At 36.3% G+C, this 23600-nt stretch overlaps 1 protein-coding gene and 1 long non-coding RNA gene across 2 annotated transcripts in view; one reads left to right on the forward strand and one right to left on the reverse strand.

Moving 5' to 3' along the window:
• LOC103044451 (nectin-1-like) overlaps window positions 1-9766 on the reverse strand; it is a 60158-nt gene extending 50392 nt beyond the window's left edge. Inside the window, exons 1-4 of the mRNA XM_049485309.1 lie at window positions 9496-9766; window positions 2746-3087; window positions 1421-1723; window positions 534-642 (exon numbers count right to left, since the gene is read on the reverse strand). Of these exons, the coding sequence (XP_049341266.1) occupies window positions 534-642; window positions 1421-1723; window positions 2746-3087; window positions 9496-9568 (827 nt within the window). The 5' untranslated portion in view covers window positions 9569-9766. The remainder of the gene's footprint in view (window positions 1-533; window positions 643-1420; window positions 1724-2745; window positions 3088-9495) is intronic.
• Window positions 1-23600, forward strand: part of LOC125805023 (uncharacterized) — a 76330-nt gene that overhangs the window by 32526 nt on the left and 20204 nt on the right. The window lies entirely within an intron of this gene.

Here is a 23600-nt window from a genome sequence, read left to right on the forward strand (position 1 = left end):
CAGCAGTTAGACAGATTGTTGTGTGTTTTTTTTTCTTCTTCTTCTAAGTGTCATTTTGGTACTAAGAATCAGATACTACAATTGGTATCGGTATTGAAGTCAAAATTCCGGTATCGTGACAAGCCTTGTTGCTGTTGGCCACAACCAGATCAAAATAACAAAAAGCTAGTGCTAACAGGCAGACAGAGAGATACAGAAAAAAACAGAGAGACCCTGCATTCTGCTCCAATCACACGCCTTACCCATAACCTACATTTCTTCTAACTAGCTAGCAAGCTAGATTATTTAAGTTTTCAATACAGCAAACAAAGGCAATTACCAAGTTACCTTCCGCATCGTGCACATTACCTTTAAACCAGTTTCTGTGGCATTTTAGTAAAACAGTCCGGCAATATTTTGCCTATTTTTCGACTGCTTCCAAAGTGCATTCCTGGCTTTTCTTCTCTGCTGCTGTAACTAAAGAACAACTTTGTAAACTGCTCTTCTTTAACTGCTATCTACTGTGGGAACTGCAGATGTGAAGGTTTAATTACCTGCTCCAGATGTAGAGCGTTGGTTTTGGATTGGCATCGGCTACACAAATAAATTCTTGATGCGTTGTGGGAGGATTAACTGAAGTAATATACACAGTCTGAGGAGGATCTGAATGAAGAACAAAAAGAGAGTAATTTAGTAAACAGCAATTTAGCAGGAGGTCTGAAAACAGTTTACATTAAAATGTTATTTTCAACTACTGAACAGATTTGTTCTGTACAATCAAATGTTGAACAAGTTGAATGCAGTGAAATTGAGTGCTTTTAGTGGGTCTGTGCCTTTGCTGGTGCCTTCAAGGGCACTTTGCCAAAAGTCTAGCTGAGGGCATGTTTCTTAGTACAAACATATTTATTAACCACCAATGCTGGAAAAAAAAATATGCTGTTGCCTTCACTGCGTGCAAATATTCGTGGACATGAAAGCATGAATGCATTAAGCTTCTTTATACAGGCCCCTTTTGCTGACACAGATGTGAACATGCACACACACACAACTTGTGTAATCTGTGTAGAATTACTGCAATAATAACTGTCACAATATTCTAACTTTCGCTGTTGCTGTCGCTGAATGCAATCAAATCCTCACAGCAATGCTCGGAAATAGAGTAGTAAGCTTTTTGTACAACAAAAGCAGGATCTAAAATCCTGTAAGAAACAATCGATAAGCAAGCGTCTCAATATCTTGTAGACACTGTATTTCTAAAACTGTACTGTAGAAAAATAAACAGTGGTGGGAAAGGGTTAAAATCACCTAAATATCTCATTCATTCCAGTCTTACACTAGAGACTGTGTTACACCATCGACAGTTAACTTGTGCATATTAAGAGATTGTTTACTCATAATGTGTCTCATTTTGTCTGAAAACACTGAAATGAAAGTGACTTACAATGAATGACGAGTGCATAGTTTAGAACAACCTCCTTTTTCAGACTGATGTGATTGACCACACACTGGACGTTCTGCTCGTTTAGCTCTTTGGATGGTACACCGATCAGGCGGCTTCTGACGGTGTAGTAATCGTTAGGTCCTGCAGACACGTCAGTCTTTATCCTCACAGGGCTATTGAGATCACCCAGATTCCAGGTCACTTCTGATGCAGGTCGAGATCTTGCAATGCAGGAAACTAGGATCACTTCAGAATCACCAACAACAGGAGTAACACCAGGAAACACACTGACCTCAGGAGGAACTGTAAGAAAAGACAGATCTCTCATTACACAACAAAATAAAAAGGAAAGGAAAAGTTTCATTTTTACACAGGGAAAACCAATCTACATCATCTGCCTACAGCAGCTTTGCAGCATATAGGACAAAATATGTAACTCGATTAATATTTAATGCTGTTTATTGCCAAAACCATTAAAATTGTTTAGTTACACATAACCAACACCAATATTGGTATATTCTAATAGAATAGCACTCTGTGGAGCAGATATTGTCACCTTGCCTACAGCATGTGCTAGAGGGGTATTTATCTTCCAGAAATGAACTGTGGAGCAGTGAAACTGTGTTCTCAGAAATTATACACTTTTAAGATGAGCTGGGGATGAGGTGGGGTGGTGATTTTCCAACATGCTGAATGCTGAAGCAAAATCTAGTAGACGTTTACTTCAAGAAAAAAAGGATAGACTCTTGGGTAGATTTTGATATGATGTGTAATTTATCTGTATGTTATTTCAGTCTTCTGCCATTAATTAAGAGTCTTGAAACCCTAAACTATATATTTTTTTATTAATAGCTGAAATGTTTCACAATATGTAGATCAGTCAATTAATAATACCGGCCCCCTGCATGACGTGCAACCATCAGAGGCAAACTCAAACCAATCAGCTCTCCTTCCTGCCCCACCTCTAAACCCATACATCACCCAGTGCACCTCCCAAACTACCCCTCCCATTTTTTTAAGCATTATTCACATTTGAGCTGAGGGTGGAGTCAGCAAAAATCTCAACTCAATCAGCTTTCCTTCCTGTCCCACCTCTAAACCCATTCATCACTCAGTGCCCCTACCAAACTACCCCTCCCATTTCTTTATGCATTTTTCACATTTGAGCTGAGAGTGGAGTCAGCAAAAATCAGGAGGTTTAGTGTCCCTTTAAAACACTAAAAGAATCACTGTCTGACACCAATTTAACATGTAAACTAAAAATCTATTGTGTTTCTGAAAATTGATTATTAATTTATTTATTAATTAAATGTATTATTTCTTACCGTATACATTAAGATTTATTTCTTTTTCAAAAGGCCCACTTGGGAAGATGTTGAAGATGCATGTGTAGATTTGATGGTCTAATGATGTGACGTTCTTCATACAAACTGTGCCATTATATTCTTTTGTGTTTCCAACAAATTCTATTCTGTCTCCAAATCCGTTTACACTTTCTGCTTTACCGTCTGGGATGATGACAAAAATATTCTCATTTGTGGAACCTGTTTGTGTCCTTCTTTGCCATGTAATCCGTAATAGTCTTTCAGTTGTTCCAATCAGCTGGCAGAACAATATAGTGTCCTCGCCTACTGTAACATTGGCGATCCGACCATTGACTTGGATGGCTGTGTAAAAACAAACAAAAACAAAGCAAGATTAATAAACAGTTTAACCATTGGTGAACAGAAGCTACTGGTCAAAAATAAACTTGATGTTATGCTATATATGTACAGAACTGGTGATTATTTACTTTATTAATGTCTTTATCTTCTAAACGAAGTAAAAACTGAGACCACTTATTCATTTATTCTGACCCTAATTAGGACCTAATTAGGAAAAGTTAAAATGTCTGTGGCAAAGAACATAAGTGTGAACAGGCCTTTCACAATAGTTACATTATCGACTTATTGTACACTATATGGGCATAATCTTACTTTGTGAGAAGAGCCCACTGACAGAAACAAGCCAGTATACTGCCTCTAATTTGTTTAATTTATTAAGGATATTTAAATATATTTACACTTTTTTTTATATATATATTTTAGAGAGAACTTTGCTCAAACGGCTGCATAGCATTGGCGTTAGCAATGTGTCTTCAACGCATATTAAAAATACTTTAAGCAGTGCTGCTTCACACATGTGAAGCAGATGCTAAATTATTGTTTATTATCCCACTGTAACTTCAATCACCTACACCACCACCCTGTAAAATTAAACACTGTACTGAATTCAAAGAAACATTAAAGGTATGATTTTCGCTTTTTGTGGGAAGGGGAGGGGTGTTAAGTGTTAAAAGCATTTAAATATTTTTTAAGATCTCAAAGAAAAGAAATTGACTACAATATTCTCTCTGTACAGAAAATTTTTAAACTATGTTTTAAACTATGTTTACACACAGTCTGCACCATACACCGCTGCCAAAATAGCTCAGAAAGCTGTGAACTCTTCTGCAGGCGCCAGTGCTATCAGATATACGAGATATTACAAAAAAATATTTTAAGTACTTTAAGTTAAGTGGGGCCTCCATGGATAGTATCAGTGAGGCTTGGGTGCCCATTAGAGGTGGGTGATACGGCCCTAAAATAATTTCATAATATTTTATAGTATTTGTGCAATTAGAATATTCTTGGCAATATGATATAAACACACAAAAAAAAATTGTACTAATGCAACATAAGTTTTATATAGTATAACAAATTAAACATTTAGTAGAAACCAAAAAAAATAAATTGTATATTTTGTTACCAACAGCAACAACTTAACATAAATAATGCATCAAAAATAATGTACTATATAAAAAAATCTAACATAATACTGAAGTGAAAACTATTTAGTGCACACAGAAAATGCAAACAAATATACAAAAATACCAGTTCAGTTCACAGTCAATGTTAAAACAAACAAACAACAAATCCCACCCAACGTCCGCAGGCTAGCACGACCCATCCCCAGACTAGAGCTTTTTTTAGTTTATTATAATTTCTCAAGATAGTTTTGATGCTAAATTAAAAAAAAATAATAATGTGCTGAGTTACTGAGAGATTTGATGAAGGAAATAAATGCAAGTGTTCCTGCGAACAACGAAAACAACACCCATAGGACTAATATTGACCAGATATTAGGTTTAAAACCAGTTTCAGCACAGCAAACACTGACACAGTAGTGGAACAGCCTTGTTAGTGCGAGCAGATATTTAATTTAGATGCTCTGTCTCCTCCCATTATCAGACATCTGTTTCCATGGAAAATTCATTTGCATCACCCACAAGCCAAGACAAATTGAGTTAGTATGACCTTTGTCCGGCACATCTGACAATTTCCCAGTTGTTGACGATGCTGACCACCTGCCTTTCTGAAGTACACCTGCTGGTAACTAAGTAAGGCAGCTGAACAAACAAACATGCTCCATAATGCATTATTCATTCTCTATTACTTAGTCTTCTTGATTTAATAATTACTGATAAAGAAAATATAATGTAAGAATAGAATGTAAGAAAATAGAAATATCAAACTCTTGCAATATTTTTTGCAATACTGTGTTTTTTTTTTAAATACTGTGTTCAGTGCAGCATCCCTCCTCTCTGCAGCAGGTGAGCTGAAAACAGGGAATTTATGTCACCAGTATGGTAATATAATATCGCTAAAATGGCCTAGAAATCATAATTTTAATCACTGATTTGCTCTGTTGTTTGTGAACTGTACTAATATCTCCTTTGATTAGGGTAGTTATCCAGATGGACCATGCTAACCTAGCTAAAGTAAAAAAAAAAAAAAAAAAAAAAAGTTAATCTCTTCATTTTAGAAAGAACTTCTGCAGAAGCAGAGATAATAGCTTAGCTAAACGATAGCTACCTATTCCTCGTTTAGCTACCTAGTAATCTTGCTAGTTAGTTGTAGGACTTGTGTAACGTTACTGAATAATGACAGAAAAGATACAGACAAGTATGTTGCTTAGTATGCTAGGCACAGTCTAAATAAATACTTTTAGCTATGTCACAGTTACTATACGCCTCTCAGGCTGGTAACTGGCCCTGACCAGACAAACAGTGTTATTTGACCATGCCATGTTCACAGGGCCATTGTAAAAAAATATACAGTATTATTTGTTCTTCTTTAGCCTTTTAAAAGTATAATATAATGTTTCTTAAATCTGAGTCAGTTTTTTGAGGCTGATGAGATAATGCCTTGGGAATTAACTTAGTGCAACTGACCATACATTTTATTATGTTACATGCTTCCCAGCTGTTTAATAAACGTTGCATCAACGTATATGTTATGGTTGAATCAACGTTGATATGGCAACGTTGTTTCAACGGCATACCTGTAGTAAACCATAGCTCACTAAAATTAGAAAATCTATAGTTAACAAAGTGTTAACAATAAACGTACATCACTGTAGTAAAGCTGAGTATAAAGAAAGTTAACTACCACCACCACTACCAATCTTATTCAACATCTCACAAACACTAAAACCGTAAAACTATTAACATAAACATGGTGTTAAATTAAAAAGCAGTTACTGCAAATAGACGTAATTTACCTGCATTCCTCCATACAATCGTTTTTATAAATTATGTGATGATGAAATGTAAAAGGCTGATTCAAAAGGCAGAAGGTTGAGGACAATATGTTGATTTAACGGTAAAATTTCAACCTTAATACAACTATTTCAAAGTTAACACAACTATTGAACATTAAATGTTGATTCAACGTTGTTTCAACATTGAAACAACAAGAAACATTACTTCTGTCATAACTGGCACCTGCCTTTGAGGAGTGGCACTGGCCACGAACGCTACTGGCCAGCGGCGCTCGCTAGCGGCATCTGCCATTCAGAAACGGATACATGCCGCTTAGCAAAGACACTTGCCACAGCTCCTGTGGCTTTGCACACAGCCATACGCAATCGGGCATATTAATTTTCAGGAATGTGTCGTTCACAGCTTAGTTGGTAGTTGGATTTATTATTTTTTAACGAGCAGATTACACGTTTGTTTTGGACTTCCATGGACAGCTAATGGGCTATTTTGGACGTGTTTGTGGTAACTTGATTTAAAAGAGCAATTGTGGTAAAGGTAATTTAAATGCTTATTAAAAACAGGAGAAAGTCGGGCTTGTGTCCATGTTTTATTTATTTTTTGGTTCGCGGGCAAAGATCCAACTTTTTAGGTGCACGTATTATGTAACAATACTACTGTCTCCCTCATAGGCACCTGCCTTTCAGTAGAGGCCACAGCAAGCTCCCGTGGCACATGCCATTAGATCCATAGGCACCTGCCTTTCAGTAGAGGCTATAGCGAGCTCCCGTGGCACATGCCATTAGATCCATAGGCACCTGCCTTTCAGTAGAGGCAATTTGTATATGCATCATATTTATAAATATTTAGGTACTTTCAAGCACTTAGCGTAAATCATTTATGTACTAGTATGTGTAATAGTATGGGACGGTTCTTGCCTCTACTGAAAGGCAGGTGCCTATGGATCTAATGGCATGTGCCACGAGAGCTCGCTGTAGCCTCTACTGAAAGGCAGGTGCCTATGGATCTAATGGCATGTGCCACGGGAGCTCGCTGTGGCCTCTACTGAAAGGCAGGTGCCTATGGATCTAATGGCATGTGCCACAGGAGCTCGCTGTGGCCTCTACTGAAAGGCAGGTGCCTATGAGGGAGACAGTAGTATTGTTACATAATACGTGCACATAAAAAATTGGATCTTTGCCAGCGAACCAAAAAATAAATAAAACATGGACACAAGCCCGACTTTCTCCTCTTTTTAATAAGCATTTAAATTACCTTTACCACAATTGCTCTATTAAATCAAGTTACCACAAACACGTCCAAAATAGCCCATTGTCCATGGAAGTCCAAAACAAATGCATAATCTGCTCGTTAAAAAATAATAAATCCAACTACCAACTAAGCTGTGAACGACACATTCCTGAAAGTCCTCAAATTAATATGCCCAAACGTATGGCTGTGTGCAAAGCCACAGGAGCTGTGGCGAGTGTCTTTGCTAAGCGGCATGTATCCGTTTCTGAATGGCAGATGCCGCTAGCGAGCGCCGCTGGCCAGTAGCGTTCGTGGCCAGTGCCACTCCTCAAAGGCAGGTGCCAGTAGGTGTCACTTCCTGTTGCCACAGTTGAATGGCAGGTGCCAGTGGGTGTCACTTCCTGTTGCCAGTTGCCGTTTGAGGATCGAACCCTTACTGGTTGTGTGCCAGCAGGGTTTGTTGTTAATCGGTAATTATTAAAAAAGTAATATTTTATTTTTCATGATTCTGACTGTATGATATGTCTTATGTCTGGTAGTCAGCTTTATGACTTTTTTCTCACATTTATGTGTACTTGTGTGTGTCTGCATATAAACTTATGATTTTTAATTTATGAACTAGCGTTAAATGTCTCGCTGTTGTGGTATGGCTGGAGGATTGTTTTTATTTCGTAATGGTTATCATCTGATTTAATGTTCCATGTGTCAATAATAGGACACTAATATAGCATTAGTGAGAGCCTAAATGCTTGGCAGGTCACTAAGACCTTAGTGAATTGGGACGCGGCCAGTGTAAGTGGAATGCAGGTAAGAAGTGGGTCTGGTGCTGAGGGGGAAGATAAAGGGGGACGCACCCAGGTGAGCTCACCTCCACTTTGGGCAAAACAAAGAGGGCGCCGTATTGTTTGGCGTGGCATGGTCGCTGCTGGAAGAACTTGACTCGCTTATGTGTACTGCTGGGAGCCACTAGCCCGGAGGCAAGCTGAAGAGTGCGTGTGTGCGTGTGTTGCTGAATTATCGCCTAGGTTGGTCTGTGTGGTGGCGATTAGCTGTGGTTGCTACCTGGGGCTGGCTTAACGTAGCCTGTATATCCGTTGGTTACGGAGCCGGGGTGCTTCTACTGCCTTGATGCCAACAGTGTTTGGCGTTTGAGTGGGACCGCAGTCTTGGTGCAAGCGGGCCACTGTTTTCTCCCTCCCTATAAATTATTTTTAAGTTTTATTGTGTAGAGTTTCCCTTTGTTCTTCTGATTCAGATTATAACTAGATAGTGTTGAGCCACTGCTGATTAGATGTTTTTATAGATATCTGTTTTTTTTCTTTGTATGAATACTCTGGTCAGATCTGGATGGTTGAACATATTTCTATGTTTTTGTTGTAAAATATTGTAATAACATATCACGGGCCAGTTATTATTTGGAAGTTGTTGTCATTTAAGCATTTGTATTTTTTTGTTTTCTTTTGTTTGTGGTTAAGGAGTGGACCACCCCAGTATTCTGGGTTGTGGAGTTGGTCATATAGTGTTGCTGTGGTGTGTTGTGTTTTTCTTGATACGATTAGAGAGTGTAGTGAGGTGAATTGTGTGCTGTGGTGGTCGTTATTGACTGTGAATTTACTGTGGGTTTGGACATTCCTTGACCACACTTTCTTTTGGCCTGTGGTAGTTATAGATGTGTGTCATTCAACCCCGATCTGATGTATTAATTTTTAATGGTAGTGATTAAAGTGTTTCTATATTTTTTAAAATATTTGTCATACAATCTAAATAAAAAAAAATATATATAAATAACTGCAATTGGACATCCTGATTGTGCATATGTAATATTGACTGGCTCAGGTACTCATTTAGTTGAGTGACCTAGTGGGGGTCCCCGTCTATACTATTAGGGGTGGCGTAGTCGTGATAGCTTTGTGTCCAGATGTGCACACTTCTGGTGTGTGTGTAATATCGCACCAGGTCTTAAGCACTATTGGTCACACTGTTTACTGTATGAGTTCTGCTTTTTACACAGTATGGTGAAATAATAAATTAGCAGCATATAGATGGAATGTAATACTCGGATAATCTTCATGTGTGTGATTTTCGGCAGGCAATAAAGTGTATTTAAGAAAGCCATGAATTTCCTTGTTTTTTCAGCACTGCAACAAAGGGGAGAGTGGCATGGTCTGGTGAGAAGTAACCTGTATGGGTTTAAGAGGTCTGTTTACGTGCTTATGGAGCTGTGGGACATTAAAACGAAATAGAGGACTGTAAACAGAGGTCCTACCTGAGGCAGAGGGGTGGAAAGGCAATGTGAAGGAAAAAAGAGCTTGTAGGAAGAAACGTTGGGAGAAATACATCACTAAAACCCTGCAGTTCTACCCTGCGCTAATTAGCACGCAGTCTTTTCCCTTACACGTCATGTGGAAACAGTAGCCGGATAAAGAAAATAAATTCTCTGATCCAATTCTGCACAAAAACAAAATAGCGAGCATCCAGTATCCACTACCAAACGCGCGAAATTCAACGAAACCCTGCTTTGTTTTAAAAAAGAGCACAGTAATGATGTTCGATGCTTGTGTCGAAAAACGACTACGCTGATGATCACGTGACCAATGGCGTCAGGAGGGGATGGGGAGAGAGAGACAGAGGCTGCGTCCAGAAACCCCAAAAGTGTCTCCTTTTTCCTACCGATCCTCCTCCTCTCCTCCGTGACCCGGAAACTGATTTCGTGACGCCATCTTGCCGCCTGTCCGAATACCGTAGGAGACGAAAGAAGCCGCTTAAAATTCTCCTATAGTAGGCTTCCATTGGAGGATACATCAGTGTATCCTACTCCGGAAGACTTTTAAGGATTTTCCAATGACATCACTGCATCCACGCCCACAGAGCACGCGAAAAGCAGGCAACGCCCAAATATACGTCATAAACATATTAATTAACTAGGTTCCTTATCTAATTATACAGCCAGTAAAGCACTAATATATGTTTTTGTTTAGATAAGCTGTATGCTCAGTAAAACTTTATTAATGTTCCCATATTTGTAACATGACATATATATATATATATATATATATATATATATATATATATATATATATATATATATATATATATATATATATATATATATATATATATATATATATATCTCGCTGGCCAGAGATGCGGCCAAAATGCCTGGGAGTAAGCAGGATTTTATTGGAATATCTGAATATTTAGCTGTGTTACAGTAATGTTCCATTGATGCTGTTTCATCTAATATTTTTTCACTTCAACATGTATGCAAAATATAATATGTATTATTATATTTATTATTTATTAAGATTTGTTATTTGTTTTATTGCATTCAATGAAATCATATTTTACTATTAAAATAATTTAATATTTACATATGCAACCTTCATCAATGGCTAATCAGGCTGCACTTTGAAGCTTGATCTCTAGAATTTGGAATTGTGTTTATTGATCTCTCGTTTTTATTTTTGTATGTGGAGCTTTATTCAGAAGCTGTGATTGGCTGGGCAGTATCCGGCATGTGCTAAAAGTGAGCGTTGTGATTGGCTCAGTTCATCGGTAGTCAACATCCTATCTAAAAGGGATCAGCTGTCCCATTTCCCCAATTACAGCTCCTTCCCTCCATTCCTCCTCCTCCTCTCCTCTCCTCGATTCCTCCACCTTCTTCCGGGGTAGGAGAGGCGGAGTAGGAAAGGAGGAGTAGGAGAGGAGGAGTAGCAAAAGTTTCTGGACGCAGCCAGAGCCATAGAGAGAGAGAGTCGCGACAACGGAAGTTCAAAATCCTTGATGGTCACGTGATTCATGGAGATTTCAGATAGTTCCAGGAAGTTCTTGGTGGGCAATTTGAGCCCATAAACACAGAGACAGAATTGCGATTTTGGGGCACTAATAATAATAATATATAAATAATCCTCAATTAATTATCTATGTATAATGAAATAATAATAATAATAATAATAATAATAATAATATATATATATATATATATTGTTTCATTATACATAGATAATTCATTGAGGATTATTGTGACCATATATTGACTTATTTAAGGCTTATGTTATTCTGTGTGAATCCAATATTGTAATCCATAAGAGAGTTTTTATAGGCTAAATTTGTATGTTAATTAATATTAATTTCATGACACTGTGCAAATGCAGTTGCTACAAGTAAAATCTTAGGTTCAAAAGAAGATGGAGAAGTTTTGGCTTGCATATATTTAGAGTTTACTGCAAAAATAACTTAATCAAAGGATAAAAAGATCTGCAAATATTCTTAAGTCACCACCTGAATATTTCATGCAGAATTATTTGGATTAAGAAAGAGGAACCACATTATTTGCAACAGCTTTATTATTTTTACAACAAACATGAGATGATATATAACTTTAAAGACTGATATCAGAATATAGAGAGGCTACATACAGAAAAACAAAGTACAGAACACATGTAAATCAACTAAAGGAAAATAGTACATTGCACATGTAAATAAACCAAAGAATCAGCACAGATTACATAAAATGGGGTTTACTTGTGTAGTTCGGAAGAATGAACCCTGGGGAATACAAAAGCAGGAAGAGAATAAGAAAATTGAGACATGATTGCATTTAATACATGAATACAATTAAACATTTTGGAAACATTATCTACATTTTATTATTATTATTATTTAATATAAAATGAAGACAAGAAAGATGATTGTATTAAAGTTGTTATATTTTGTATTCATTATTTACTTATTTTATTTTATATAAAACAAACAATAACACACACTTATATTTATTGAGTTTGTTTTTGGCACACTATTACTAGTGCATCTCAGAAAACCTGAATATAATGATTTTTTTTCTATCATAGTTTAATAAAAAAAAATCTGTCAAATTTTATAATCACTACATATAAAGAGACATATCCCAAAACTGTTTTTGTTTTACTTTTCTAAAAGCTCATGAAAAAAAACAGAAATAATAAATCCCTAAAATATTTAATTTAAAACTTAAAATATAAATTGTTAGATGTGTCACTGTAAGCATAATTAATACAAAAGATGACTGTTAATTAAACAATATTAAACATTTCTTTTGAGATGCACTACTATTAAACATAACTAATTATGCTATCTTAAATTACACATGCATTGGAAAGTGTTTTTCCCTACTGTTGACAATATAGCCTATATCCTTAATCAAACATATATAATAAAATAAATATTGGTCATATCACCTTAAATCATATCTCTGTTAAATTAGTAGTTACTAAGACAAACAGTAAGATAGCTAGTTAGCGTTAGCTACCTGAGCAATAGGTAGCTATCATTTAGCTAAATTCTGCAGTACTACTTAGTACTTAGTTTCCACAGTAGTCTGTATTTATTAAGCATTTATCTCTTGTTAGTGTTTAAAGTTCTTTCTGAAATGAATAGAGTTAAGCTTTATTTACCTAGCTAGTTAGGTTAGCATGGTCTACCTGGATATATAAGATATTTATTTAGTTAGCTTAGCATGGTCTATTGGGACATACAAGATAGTTACAATATTTAGTTAGCTTAGCATGGTCTACCTGGATATATAAGATATTAAGATATTTAATTAGTTAAGCATGGTATATCTGGATATATAGGATATTGATATATTAGATATTAAGATATGTACTTAGTTAGGTTAGCATGGTCTATCTGAATATATAATACAATGATATATTAGATATTTACTTAGTTAGGTCAGCATTGTCTATCTGGATATATAAGATATTATGATATTTAGGAATTTACAACTAATAGGCTCTCAGTCATTAATGTTAAATGCCAGTAACTGTATTCGCGTTGTCCTGGCATAGATTTACTCCCCTAAATCTGCTTTTTAAGAGGGGGTTAATTCACTAAAATGCTTCAGTGCACATGTTAGTTTGATTCTGATGTCCTGATAAAACACAATCAGATTATTTAAACGTACTAACCTGTAAAAGTGGACCACACATGGTGTATCCTGCTCCAGCTTGTCTGTGACGAGGCGGAAGTTGGTTTGATATTCGCAGCTCCAGATTCGTTTGGCTCGATATTCGCAGCCTCGTATTCCCCGGCTGAAGTTGGTTTGATATTCGCAACTGCCGCTTCACTGAAGCACCGTGAACTAAAGGGAGCGTTCACAAACACCCGCTGTTTATATTAAACACCTCACAGATCAACACTGAAGGAGATAGAATGAAGAAAAGCAGTACATCTGTTTATTAACAATGTAAATATACAATATCGTATTAAATGTAATTTTGTATATTGTAAAATATTTATTTTAATTACTGAATTTATAATTATATATTACAATAAATAATTAAATATATATTTAATAAAATTATATCTTAAAAGCCATTGCGCTCAAAAAATATGAGGCAGATGTTCAAGTGTGATTTTGAAGAACTTTTTCATGTTGGACCAGACCAAATACACATGATCTGAAGAGTACTAGTCTTCTTCTTTAAGGAAAACCTGGAATTAGCCTGGCCCGAGCTGATTTTATACTTTAAAATGAACTGGCAACATGGAATAACGATCCATAATGCACAGTTTTTTTTATGTAAAGCTGATGTTCTAGTGTGATTTTGAAGGACTTTTTCATCTTGGACCAGACCAAATACACATGATCTGAAGAGTACTAGTCTTCTACTTTAAGGAAAACCTGGAATTAGCCTGGCCCGAGCTGATTTTATACTTTAAAATGAACTGGCAACATAGCATACCGATCCATAATGCACAGTTTTTTTCTCTCTCTATGGCTCTGGAGAGAGAGAGGCTGCGTCCAGAAACTTTTGCTACTCCTCCTCTCCTACTCCTCCTTTCCTACTCCTCCTCTCCTACCCCGGAAGAAGGTGGAGGAATCGAGGAGAGGAGAGGAGGAGGAGGGATGGAGGGAAGGAGCTGTAATTGGGGAAATGGGACAGCTGATCCCTTTTAGATAGGATGTTGACTACCGTTGAACTGAGCCAATCACAACGCTCACTTTCAGCACGTTTCAGAACATTACTATCACACACAGCTAAAAATTCAGATATTCCAATAAAATCCTGTTTACTCCCAGCCGCATTTTTGGCCGCATCTCTGGCCAGTGACTCTGGCAGCCCTGTCTCACCTCAGCCTTATGAGGGATTCAGTTCCTCATCAGTCCCTAAGTTAAAATAAATAAGTAAATAAATGAATTAATTAAAATTATATATATATATATATATATATATATATATATATATATATATAATACATAATATATGTTTTTATATGTATAACATGATACACATAGGGTCATAAATATAGTTTTACTGAGCATACAGTTTATCTAAACTATAAATTATATTACTGCTTTACTGGCTGTTTAATTAGATAAGGAACCTAGTTATTTAATATGTTTATGAAGTATATTTGGGCGTTGCCTTCCCCATTTTCGCGTGCTCTGTGGGCGTGGATGCAGTGATGTCATTGGAAAATCCTTAAAAGTCTTCCAGAGTAGGATACACTGATGTACCCTCCGTTGGAAGCCTACTACAGGTGGATTTTAAGCGGCTTCTTTCGTCTCCTACGGTATTCGGACAGGCGGCAAGATGGCGTCACGAAATCAGTTTCCGGGTCACGGAGGAGGATCAGTAGGAAAAAGGAGACACTTTTGGGGTTTCTGGACACAGCCCCCGTGTACCTGTATATTTTCATTCTTCTACAGCAAATTGGGTTTTGCAGTAAATGTGCTAGCATTACTGCTGCTGTGAGCTGATTGGATAGTGGCTGAACTTGCAGCCAGAGCACATTTAAAAGCTTTAAAATATGTTCTTCTTCTTCAGGTTTTATGGCGGTCGGCAACCAACGTACGTATATGGAGCATTACCGCCACCATCTGGACTGGAATGTGAGTCAGTTGTTTTAATAAAAGAACTTAATTGTACAAAAAAATAATAATAATAATAATAAAAAAAAAATGAAAAACATAAATAATAATAATAGTAATAATAAAAATAATAACAAAAACACACACACACTAAATTCTGCTAATTAGACCTGTGTCCCTTAAAAAACAACGTAAGTAATTGAAACAGATGTCACCCGAGCTTAGTTGCAGTACCCTCTGTAGACTAAACTGGACATGCTTTTGCTCCAACTGCACCGCTAGCCTGTCTTTCCCGGTTGTATTTGGGACACTGTATAAGTACATGCTCTATGGTCTCCTGGCTGTCACCACACTCACAAGTTCCATCAACATGTTTTCTTATCAAATACAGCGAGCTGTTGAGTGCCGTATGCCCAAGCCTCATTCTAGAGAACACATCTTCTTCTTTTTTACATCTACCTGCACACCTGCCCCTGCCAACTTTGTTTTGGATATTATAATACTGACGTCCAGTATGCCCAGTGTTCCAAACGTTTTGCCACTTGTGAGATATTTTTGCTTTAATTATGCTTTTAATTTCAGCTTTGCTGTATGGTATCTGAATTTGTACAGTGGATTCCTGTGTTGCTTGCTTGGCATACTGGTCTGCCATCTCATTCCCTGCTACACCCACGTGAGCTGGTACCCATATAAATGACAGAACTATTCCAGACTTCACCAGATGATTCGAAATATGTAACAATTCATACACAATATCCTGCCTCCATTCTTCAGGCTTATTAATGCTGAACTCGAATCTGATGCAATTGTTATTTTACTTGGTCTTTGAATCTCCACCCATTGTAATGCCTACCATATTGCCACAAGCTCCGCTGTATACACTGCCAATTTATCAGTCACTCTTTTAGTAACTGCAATTTCCAGATTTGGGACAACAAATGCCACTCCTACCCTTTCATCTGATCTAGATGCATCTGTAAATATCAACAGATTAGTAGTGTAATTTTCCCTTTACATTACATTGTTGTTGTCTAATTCCCAACCCTTTTGTTTTATTGCCAATAAACCTAAATCAATATTGAGATCTAAAAATAGCCATAGAAACACAGTTTAATATCATACACCATTGACATTGCACACCATATATTTTTAATCGACCCAATAAAATCATCAGTTTGCTCATTTGAAGGCAGCTACTCACATACTGTGTATTCTGATCTTTCCCCATCATTGCCTCTTTCTGAAACAAATTGTAAAAAAGAAAATGCACCAAAGAGAGTGACCCCTTTTTATACCAGGTAGGAGTCAGGAAAAAAATCAATTTTACACCCTGTCATATTTATCTCTCTTATAAGTTATTGCTCATCACAATGCTCATAAGTGTATCCTTATTAAGTGGCTTAATTAGGATTATATTACTGTGCAACTGTGCAGAATTTGAGCGTGTTATTGTTAAATGTGTTTAGATCTGGCCGAGATTTTAGAATTTAAGGTGGCTGGCGAAGTCTGTTTTTATCTGTTTGTGTATGACTGACAAAAATATATATTTTATTCATTATTATGACTGTGTAGTTGTCTCTGGTTTCTTTTGTTTGTTTTTGTGTGTTTTTTATAATGACAATTTAATAAAATGAACACATTATTTAACTCTAAGAGCATTTTTACAACTACTAATATGTCCAGTGTTTCTTTTGGTTGCTAAACTCTTGGGAGGGCGGCGGGATATCAGGACAGACAAGAGAAATGATCTAAGCCAAGGAGGAAAGGAGAATGTCAAGGGACATGAAATTAGGTTGTAGGGAGCCTGGAACATGTTTTATCTGTCAAAATGGAAGATAACATGGCTTAAGTGTTGTAAAGTACTTTTTTCAGTAACTATTCTGAAGGACTGAGAAAATGAATGGGAAGTACAGAGGGTAGACGTCTCCGATTTCAACAGTGTTTCATCAGTTACATCCGTTACTACCAGAAAACCTCACTTGCCCAACTGACAGAAAATAATAGTGGAAGTGGTTTAGTCAGACAATTAGTTGGTGGATTGCAGTGTCTAGGAGAAAAAATATATGGGTTTAGAGAGAGAGAGAGAGAGAGAGAGAGAGAGAGAGAGAGAAATCATGAAACATGATTTTCATGAAGTAGGTCCTTAAAGATACCTGGCACTTGCATCTGTCAGTGTTAATTTCCCAAAATCCATCTCTTTGGATCTGGTTGTCATGTTTTGCCCTACTGATTTTGACTCATTAAACCTGATATTTCCTTTTACATGTGAAAGTGTCTGATTCATTTCTCATCAGATCTCACACAATGTAAAAAAAAACGACAAACTAAAGTTACATTCTACTTATCTAAAGTATAATGTCTTTTTTAAACATTTATCATTTAAACTTACAAGTAGTCTGATGGTGTACCTCGTTGTGTAAGACTGCATTGTGTAGAACCACTATACAAAAAATGGGATTTAAAAAAACACTAAAAAGAAAGAATATGTGGGTGTGCTGTGGGAGAAAGGGAGTTTGAAAATGAGGGAGGGAGAGACATTGTGTGAGGGGGTTCTCAGACAAATAATCAGGTTAATTAAAAATACAACAAAAAAAGTAAATGAATAAAAATCTTAAGCTCAAGACAAGCTCAGAATCTACTTACAGGGTTAATTGTATTTTGCCCTCAAACTACTTAATTAATTGAACTATTATTAGCACCTAAATCATGGTCATTTATTTCTAAATGCTGAGTCAGTTTTAGGGATAAAAGAAGTTTTGCTAAAGACTTTGGCTCCATGTTGAGTTCCTATTTTATTAACATTTATTCAACAAAGAAGCAGCCATAAAAACTTTTAATATTCAAGACTAAAATTTGTGAAATTTAACAGAAATGAACAGTGTAGGCTGAATGCACATCAGCTTGTAGGGCTTGACAATGCATGCAAGCTAAAAACGAAAAGCTCTTTTATGATTAAACAAAAAACAAATAACACTTACATAAATTCCCTGTTGAAAAATGCAGATGAACATCAGCTTCTGCTGGTAATGGATTTCATCATTGATGGTCCTCGATAGTCAAGATGGTTGAAAAGCTGCTCATGCAGGAAAAAACATTCCCTATACTGCTAAGCTAGCTGGCAATGGATAAGCAGCTTGGTGCTTGCTCAGCACAGCATAGGTCTCCATTAATGGTTTAGCTGGTCTATCAGTTTGATCAATCTGGCAATATTGATGACCTATATACAATATACAATATACAATACAATATACAATACAATATACAATATATATACAATATATATACAATATATATACAATATACAAGACCTACAGCCAACTGTGAGGACAGCTGCCATCAAGCAATGCAAGTGCATTTACATTCATTTAATAATCTAAATACTGCAGAATATCAAAGTTTGTCAGAACTCATGTTATTTCACATTATGCCCAAAACACACCCATGCTTAAATTAAGAGAATTAGATTACATTCTCTCATTTATTTCAATGTTTAAGTCTGTGGTGCTGTCGCTTCTTTCATTTATTCCGATGTGGGTGTCCGTGGTGTGGAGGTACAAAAAATTTAAACAGAAAATTAAACTTTTCATATTGATAGAACTGTTTAGGATAATTTGGTTTAAAGCCTCCCCACCACGGCAAGGTATGATCCTGTCGGAGAGGAAAAACAGCCGCTGATCCCATTTAGGTGTAACAGGTGACTCTGATCAACTGACCTGAGATAAAAAATTATGATGATGTGGCGGATCTTTTAATCAGACGTCCCCTAATATGACTTTGGTTCATAACGTTCTCCTGCATCTGCTTGTCTAATCTCTCCATTAAAGTGTGGGTGTTCCACAGCTTTCCAATGATTTTCCCAGATATTGTTCCCAGAACTTCTTCACTCCTATTCTGCTCTTCCGTTTTCACCGCTGTCAGTGTGGTTTAGTTCTCTGTTGCTTGTAGGTAAATCAGGAGGCACACGATCATGCAAAGTATGCCTAAAAAGGATGCATTTAAATTAGTGACATATTCTTTGAATCATATCATGAATATTTTCAAAAGATTTGAGACGATTAATCAGGATTTTAGTACTTAAAACATGAAGTCAAAACAGCTATAAAAAGTCAGAATATATTACAAATAATACTTACAAAATTCTTTCTCTCAGATCTGAAATATGTCTGGTGCATGTTTCAGATGAGATACATTTCCATATTAAAAAAGCAGCAGCAGATATTAAGATGAAAATGATGAAAGTCCAACAGGTGGTACAGTCTGGTGAAATGTCTAATGGAAAGTAAAAAGAGAAACAAAAGTTTATTTACACTGATTATGCTTGTAATGAAACCATAAATTAAAGTAACTCTAACACACCAATCATATTTTTGTTTATATCCTTTAGATATTTATGCAGTTATATCTACTCTTTATTACGCTCTATTAACAAGATTTCACAGTCTCATGTTTCAATAGTCCTGATATGCAATAAATGTGATCTAACATAGCTAAACTTCTATTGTTGATTGTCTTATTGTCTTGTGAAAATAAAACACATGAACATAAATACACTTAAAATGTCATTAGTGTTATATCAGTACTGTAACTGAAAATGTATTAAGAATAAACTTGCCCATAAATTTGCACAATTTGGCAAATGCAACATAAAGCTTTCTACTGCTCAAGAGTTTTATTTTTCATAGCAGCAGTTCAGGATACAAAGGCAATGAAAATAATTTGCTTTTTTGATCACATTCATTATCATGTTCAGTATTTATAGTCATCATCCAACTACTACTTGATTTACAGCTACTACTGGTAAATCAATGTATTAAGATAGTAAATCAGGTGAGCTGCTGATGGAATTGAACACATTCACTGGGGAGCTGGCTAAGGGTGTTGTTCTAAAGGATTCTGAAACCAACCTTATTTCTATTTAGTTCTACTAGCTCACAATCTCAATTATCTTAGTTACTGTATACTGTATTTATGAGTACCTGCATCTGTTCTAATGTGATCTGGAGATTTTTCAGTAATTACTGATTGTTACAGTTTTACTGAAATCACAATACTGTACACAGTATATAAACTACTGAATATGTTTGTATACAAAAACATAAACTTACGGGACATCGGAAGGTACATAGTACCGACTCCATTTCCATACTGGTTTGAAGCGTTACACTTATACATGCCGCTGCTGTCAGAGCTCAGCGGAATTTCCAGTCTATCAAAATCCACTGTGCCAGTAAGAGTCTTGTTCACCCTGTTAATGTCAAAATATTAAATGTTAATACTCCTAATACATTTTAACTGTATAAATAAATTGTAGATCAAATCAAGTTTTATCAATAGGAAATGTTTTTTTTGTCTCTTTTTATCCCTATATTTGAGAAATATACATCATATAAAACAGAAATAGCAGAAAGTAGTAGAACCGCTGTTTCTGCTAAGTTCAGATCTTACTGCAGGGGATATGAATGAAACAAAAGTTCACACAGCAGAAGGCCTCATGAGGGACCTCAGACCTCATGTCTGTGATTGGTCGGAAGAATTTGTTCAGCCAGTCGATTTATAATGCAGCTTCACTGCGTCATAAATAATTTGCATAAAGTTACAAAAATCTAAACTCCGTTTGTCCCTTTTCTCTATGCCACTGTGTTGCTTTTCGCCAAATCGCAGCTTCAAACTGCATCTTCCCATAGGAAATGAATGCAGGGTCTGACTTTCCCCCCAATTTGACTCACTGAAATTACTGCTTTATTACTCCACTTGGTGGTGCTAATCAAATGAATAGGGTAAACCTGCGCTGAAGAATACTGGTCGTCAAATTTCCTAAAAACGACCACACAATAAATCCAAAATTGCTGATATTTTCTTATTAAGAAGTATTTTATCCTCTTCAGTGACAGATCCTGTGAAGTATCGTAGAGAATGGTTTTCCTATATATCGAGTATCGCAGAATCACAGTATCGTGAGATCATCGTTATGGTGGACAATATATTGTAATAACGTATTGTGAGATGTTCTGTGTGTCCCACCTCTTATCCAACACTAACATGTTTGGCTGGACTTTTTAGCGTTTAACGGTTGTGTTAACATTTATTTTATGTCTGATTTGATATTAAAAATTAGGTGGACACAAAAGTAAGTTCACTTTATAAAAGTGTGTATCTTTAAAACACTGGTTGGATGTGAAAGTTGAAGAAGGATGCTGTGCCCATGTTATTTGCCTGGACAGATAGTTCAGTGGAGCCTGTAGTTAAGAGGATTGTAGTTCCAAACTACAGAGTACTGTAAAGTCTGGAGATAAAATACGTCCTCTCTCAACTGTGAATTGTGGACAAAAAAGGGCTCGAGGAGTGGAGCGTGGGCATGTTTGGCATATATTGCTAATGAAGACGGGTGCCTGACCAACACCACAAACCCAGTTTAAAAATGGTGTGACATATCTCCAGAGCAAAGGAGCAAACATGAGCATGAGCTCAGTGTACAAGCACCCTGATCTCTACAGAGAGGTGAGAAGTGGAGAGGTTAGTGGACCTAGATAAGATACACTCTGTAGCTTTACTAAGATTTACTAGCGACTGCTAATTCAACTGTTTAAGCATCAAGGATAAGCTAGACAACCATCTTGCCACGTGTTGTTATATTATGTGAACTAGAGATGTTCACATAACATTTTAATAAAACGGAGCAATGAGTGTTAAATTAACATAACATAACTAAATGTTCTCACTCTTTATTTTCCTTATTCAGAACTTAACTTCTTCCATCCCATCAAGTTCATACAGTCAGGCTACCATTACATCTGTGCTATACAGACACAAATATGATAAATCCCCCAAAATATCAGAAAGACTAAACAGAGCTGTAGCTCAATACATCTGCATGGACTAAGTGCCTGTATATACAGTTGAGAAATTTGGGTTTAGAAATCTGATACAGCAGTTAGACAGATTGTTGTGTGTTTTTTTTTCTTCTTCTTCTAAGTGTCATTTTGGTACTAAGAATCAGATACTACAATTGGTATCGGTATTGAAGTCAAAATTCCGGTATCGTGACAACCCTTGTTGCTGTTGGCCACAACCAGATCAAAATAACAAAAAGCTAGTGCTAACAGGCAGACAGAGAGATACAGAAAAAAACAGAGAGACCCTGCATTCTGCTCCAATCACACGCCTTACCCATAACCTACATTTCTTCTAACTAGCTAGCAAGCTAGATTATTTAAGTTTTCAATACAGCAAACAAAGGCAATTACCAAGTTACCTTCCGCATCGTGCACATTACCTTTAAACCAGTTTCTGTGGCATTTTAGTAAAACAGTCCGGCAATATTTTGCCTATTTTTCGACTGCTTCCAAAGTGCATTCCTGGCTTTTCTTCTCTGCTGCTGTAACTAAAGAACAACTTTGTAAACTGCTCTTCTTTAACTGCTATCTACTGTGGGAACTGCAGATGTGAAGGTTTAATTACCTGCTCCAGATGTAGAGCGTTGGTTTTGGATTGGCATCGGCTACACAAATAAATTCTTGATGCGTTGTGGGAGGATTAACTGAAGTAATATACACAGTCTGAGGAGGATCTGAATGAAGAACAAAAAGAGAGTAATTTAGTAAACAGCAATTTAGCAGGAGGTCTGAAAACAGTTTACATTAAAATGTTATTTTCAACTACTGAACAGATTTGTTCTGTACAATCAAATGTTGAACAAGTTGAATGCAGTGAAATTGAGTGCTTTTAGTGGGTCTGTGCCTTTGCTGGTGCCTTCAAGGGCACTTTGCCAAAAGTCTAGCTGAGGGCATGTTTCTTAGTACAAACATATTTATTAACCACCAATGCTGGAAAAAAAAATATGCTGTTGCCTTCACTGCGTGCAAATATTCGTGGACATGAAAGCATGAATGCATTAAGCTTCTTTATACAGGCCCCTTTTGCTGACACAGATGTGAACATGCACACACACACAACTTGTGTAATCTGTGTAGAATTACTGCAATAATAACTGTCACAATATATACTTATGTTTGGATATATACTGTCGCAAATTAATTGCAACATACAATTTTTATGTTATATTAAGACAGACGTATGCCTGTGATATAAAAATTAAATAAAAGGATAATAATGCAATTACACCCTTTTGAGAATTACTGAATGATTAAGTATTAGGATAAAAAAAAAAAAGGAATTAGAATGTAAGGCTGTTTTTTTTTGGGGGGGGGCCTCACTAACTTTCGCTGTTGCTGTCGCTGAATGCAATCAAATCCTCACAGCAATGCTCGGAAATAGAGTAGTAAGCTTTTTGTACAACAAAAGCAGGATCTATAATCCTGTAAGAAACAATCGATAAGCAAGCGTCTCAATATCTTGTAGACACTGTATTTCTAAAACTGTACTGTAGAAAAATAAACAGTGGTGGGAAAGGGTTAAAATCACCTAAATATCTCATTCATTCCAGTCTTACACTAGAGACTGTGTTACACCATCGACAGTTAACTTGTGCATATTAAGAGATTGTTTACTCATAATGT

This window comes from Astyanax mexicanus, chromosome 11 (assembly GCF_023375975.1).
Source record: "Astyanax mexicanus isolate ESR-SI-001 chromosome 11, AstMex3_surface, whole genome shotgun sequence".
Classification (NCBI taxonomy): domain Eukaryota; kingdom Metazoa; phylum Chordata; class Actinopteri; order Characiformes; family Acestrorhamphidae; genus Astyanax; species Astyanax mexicanus.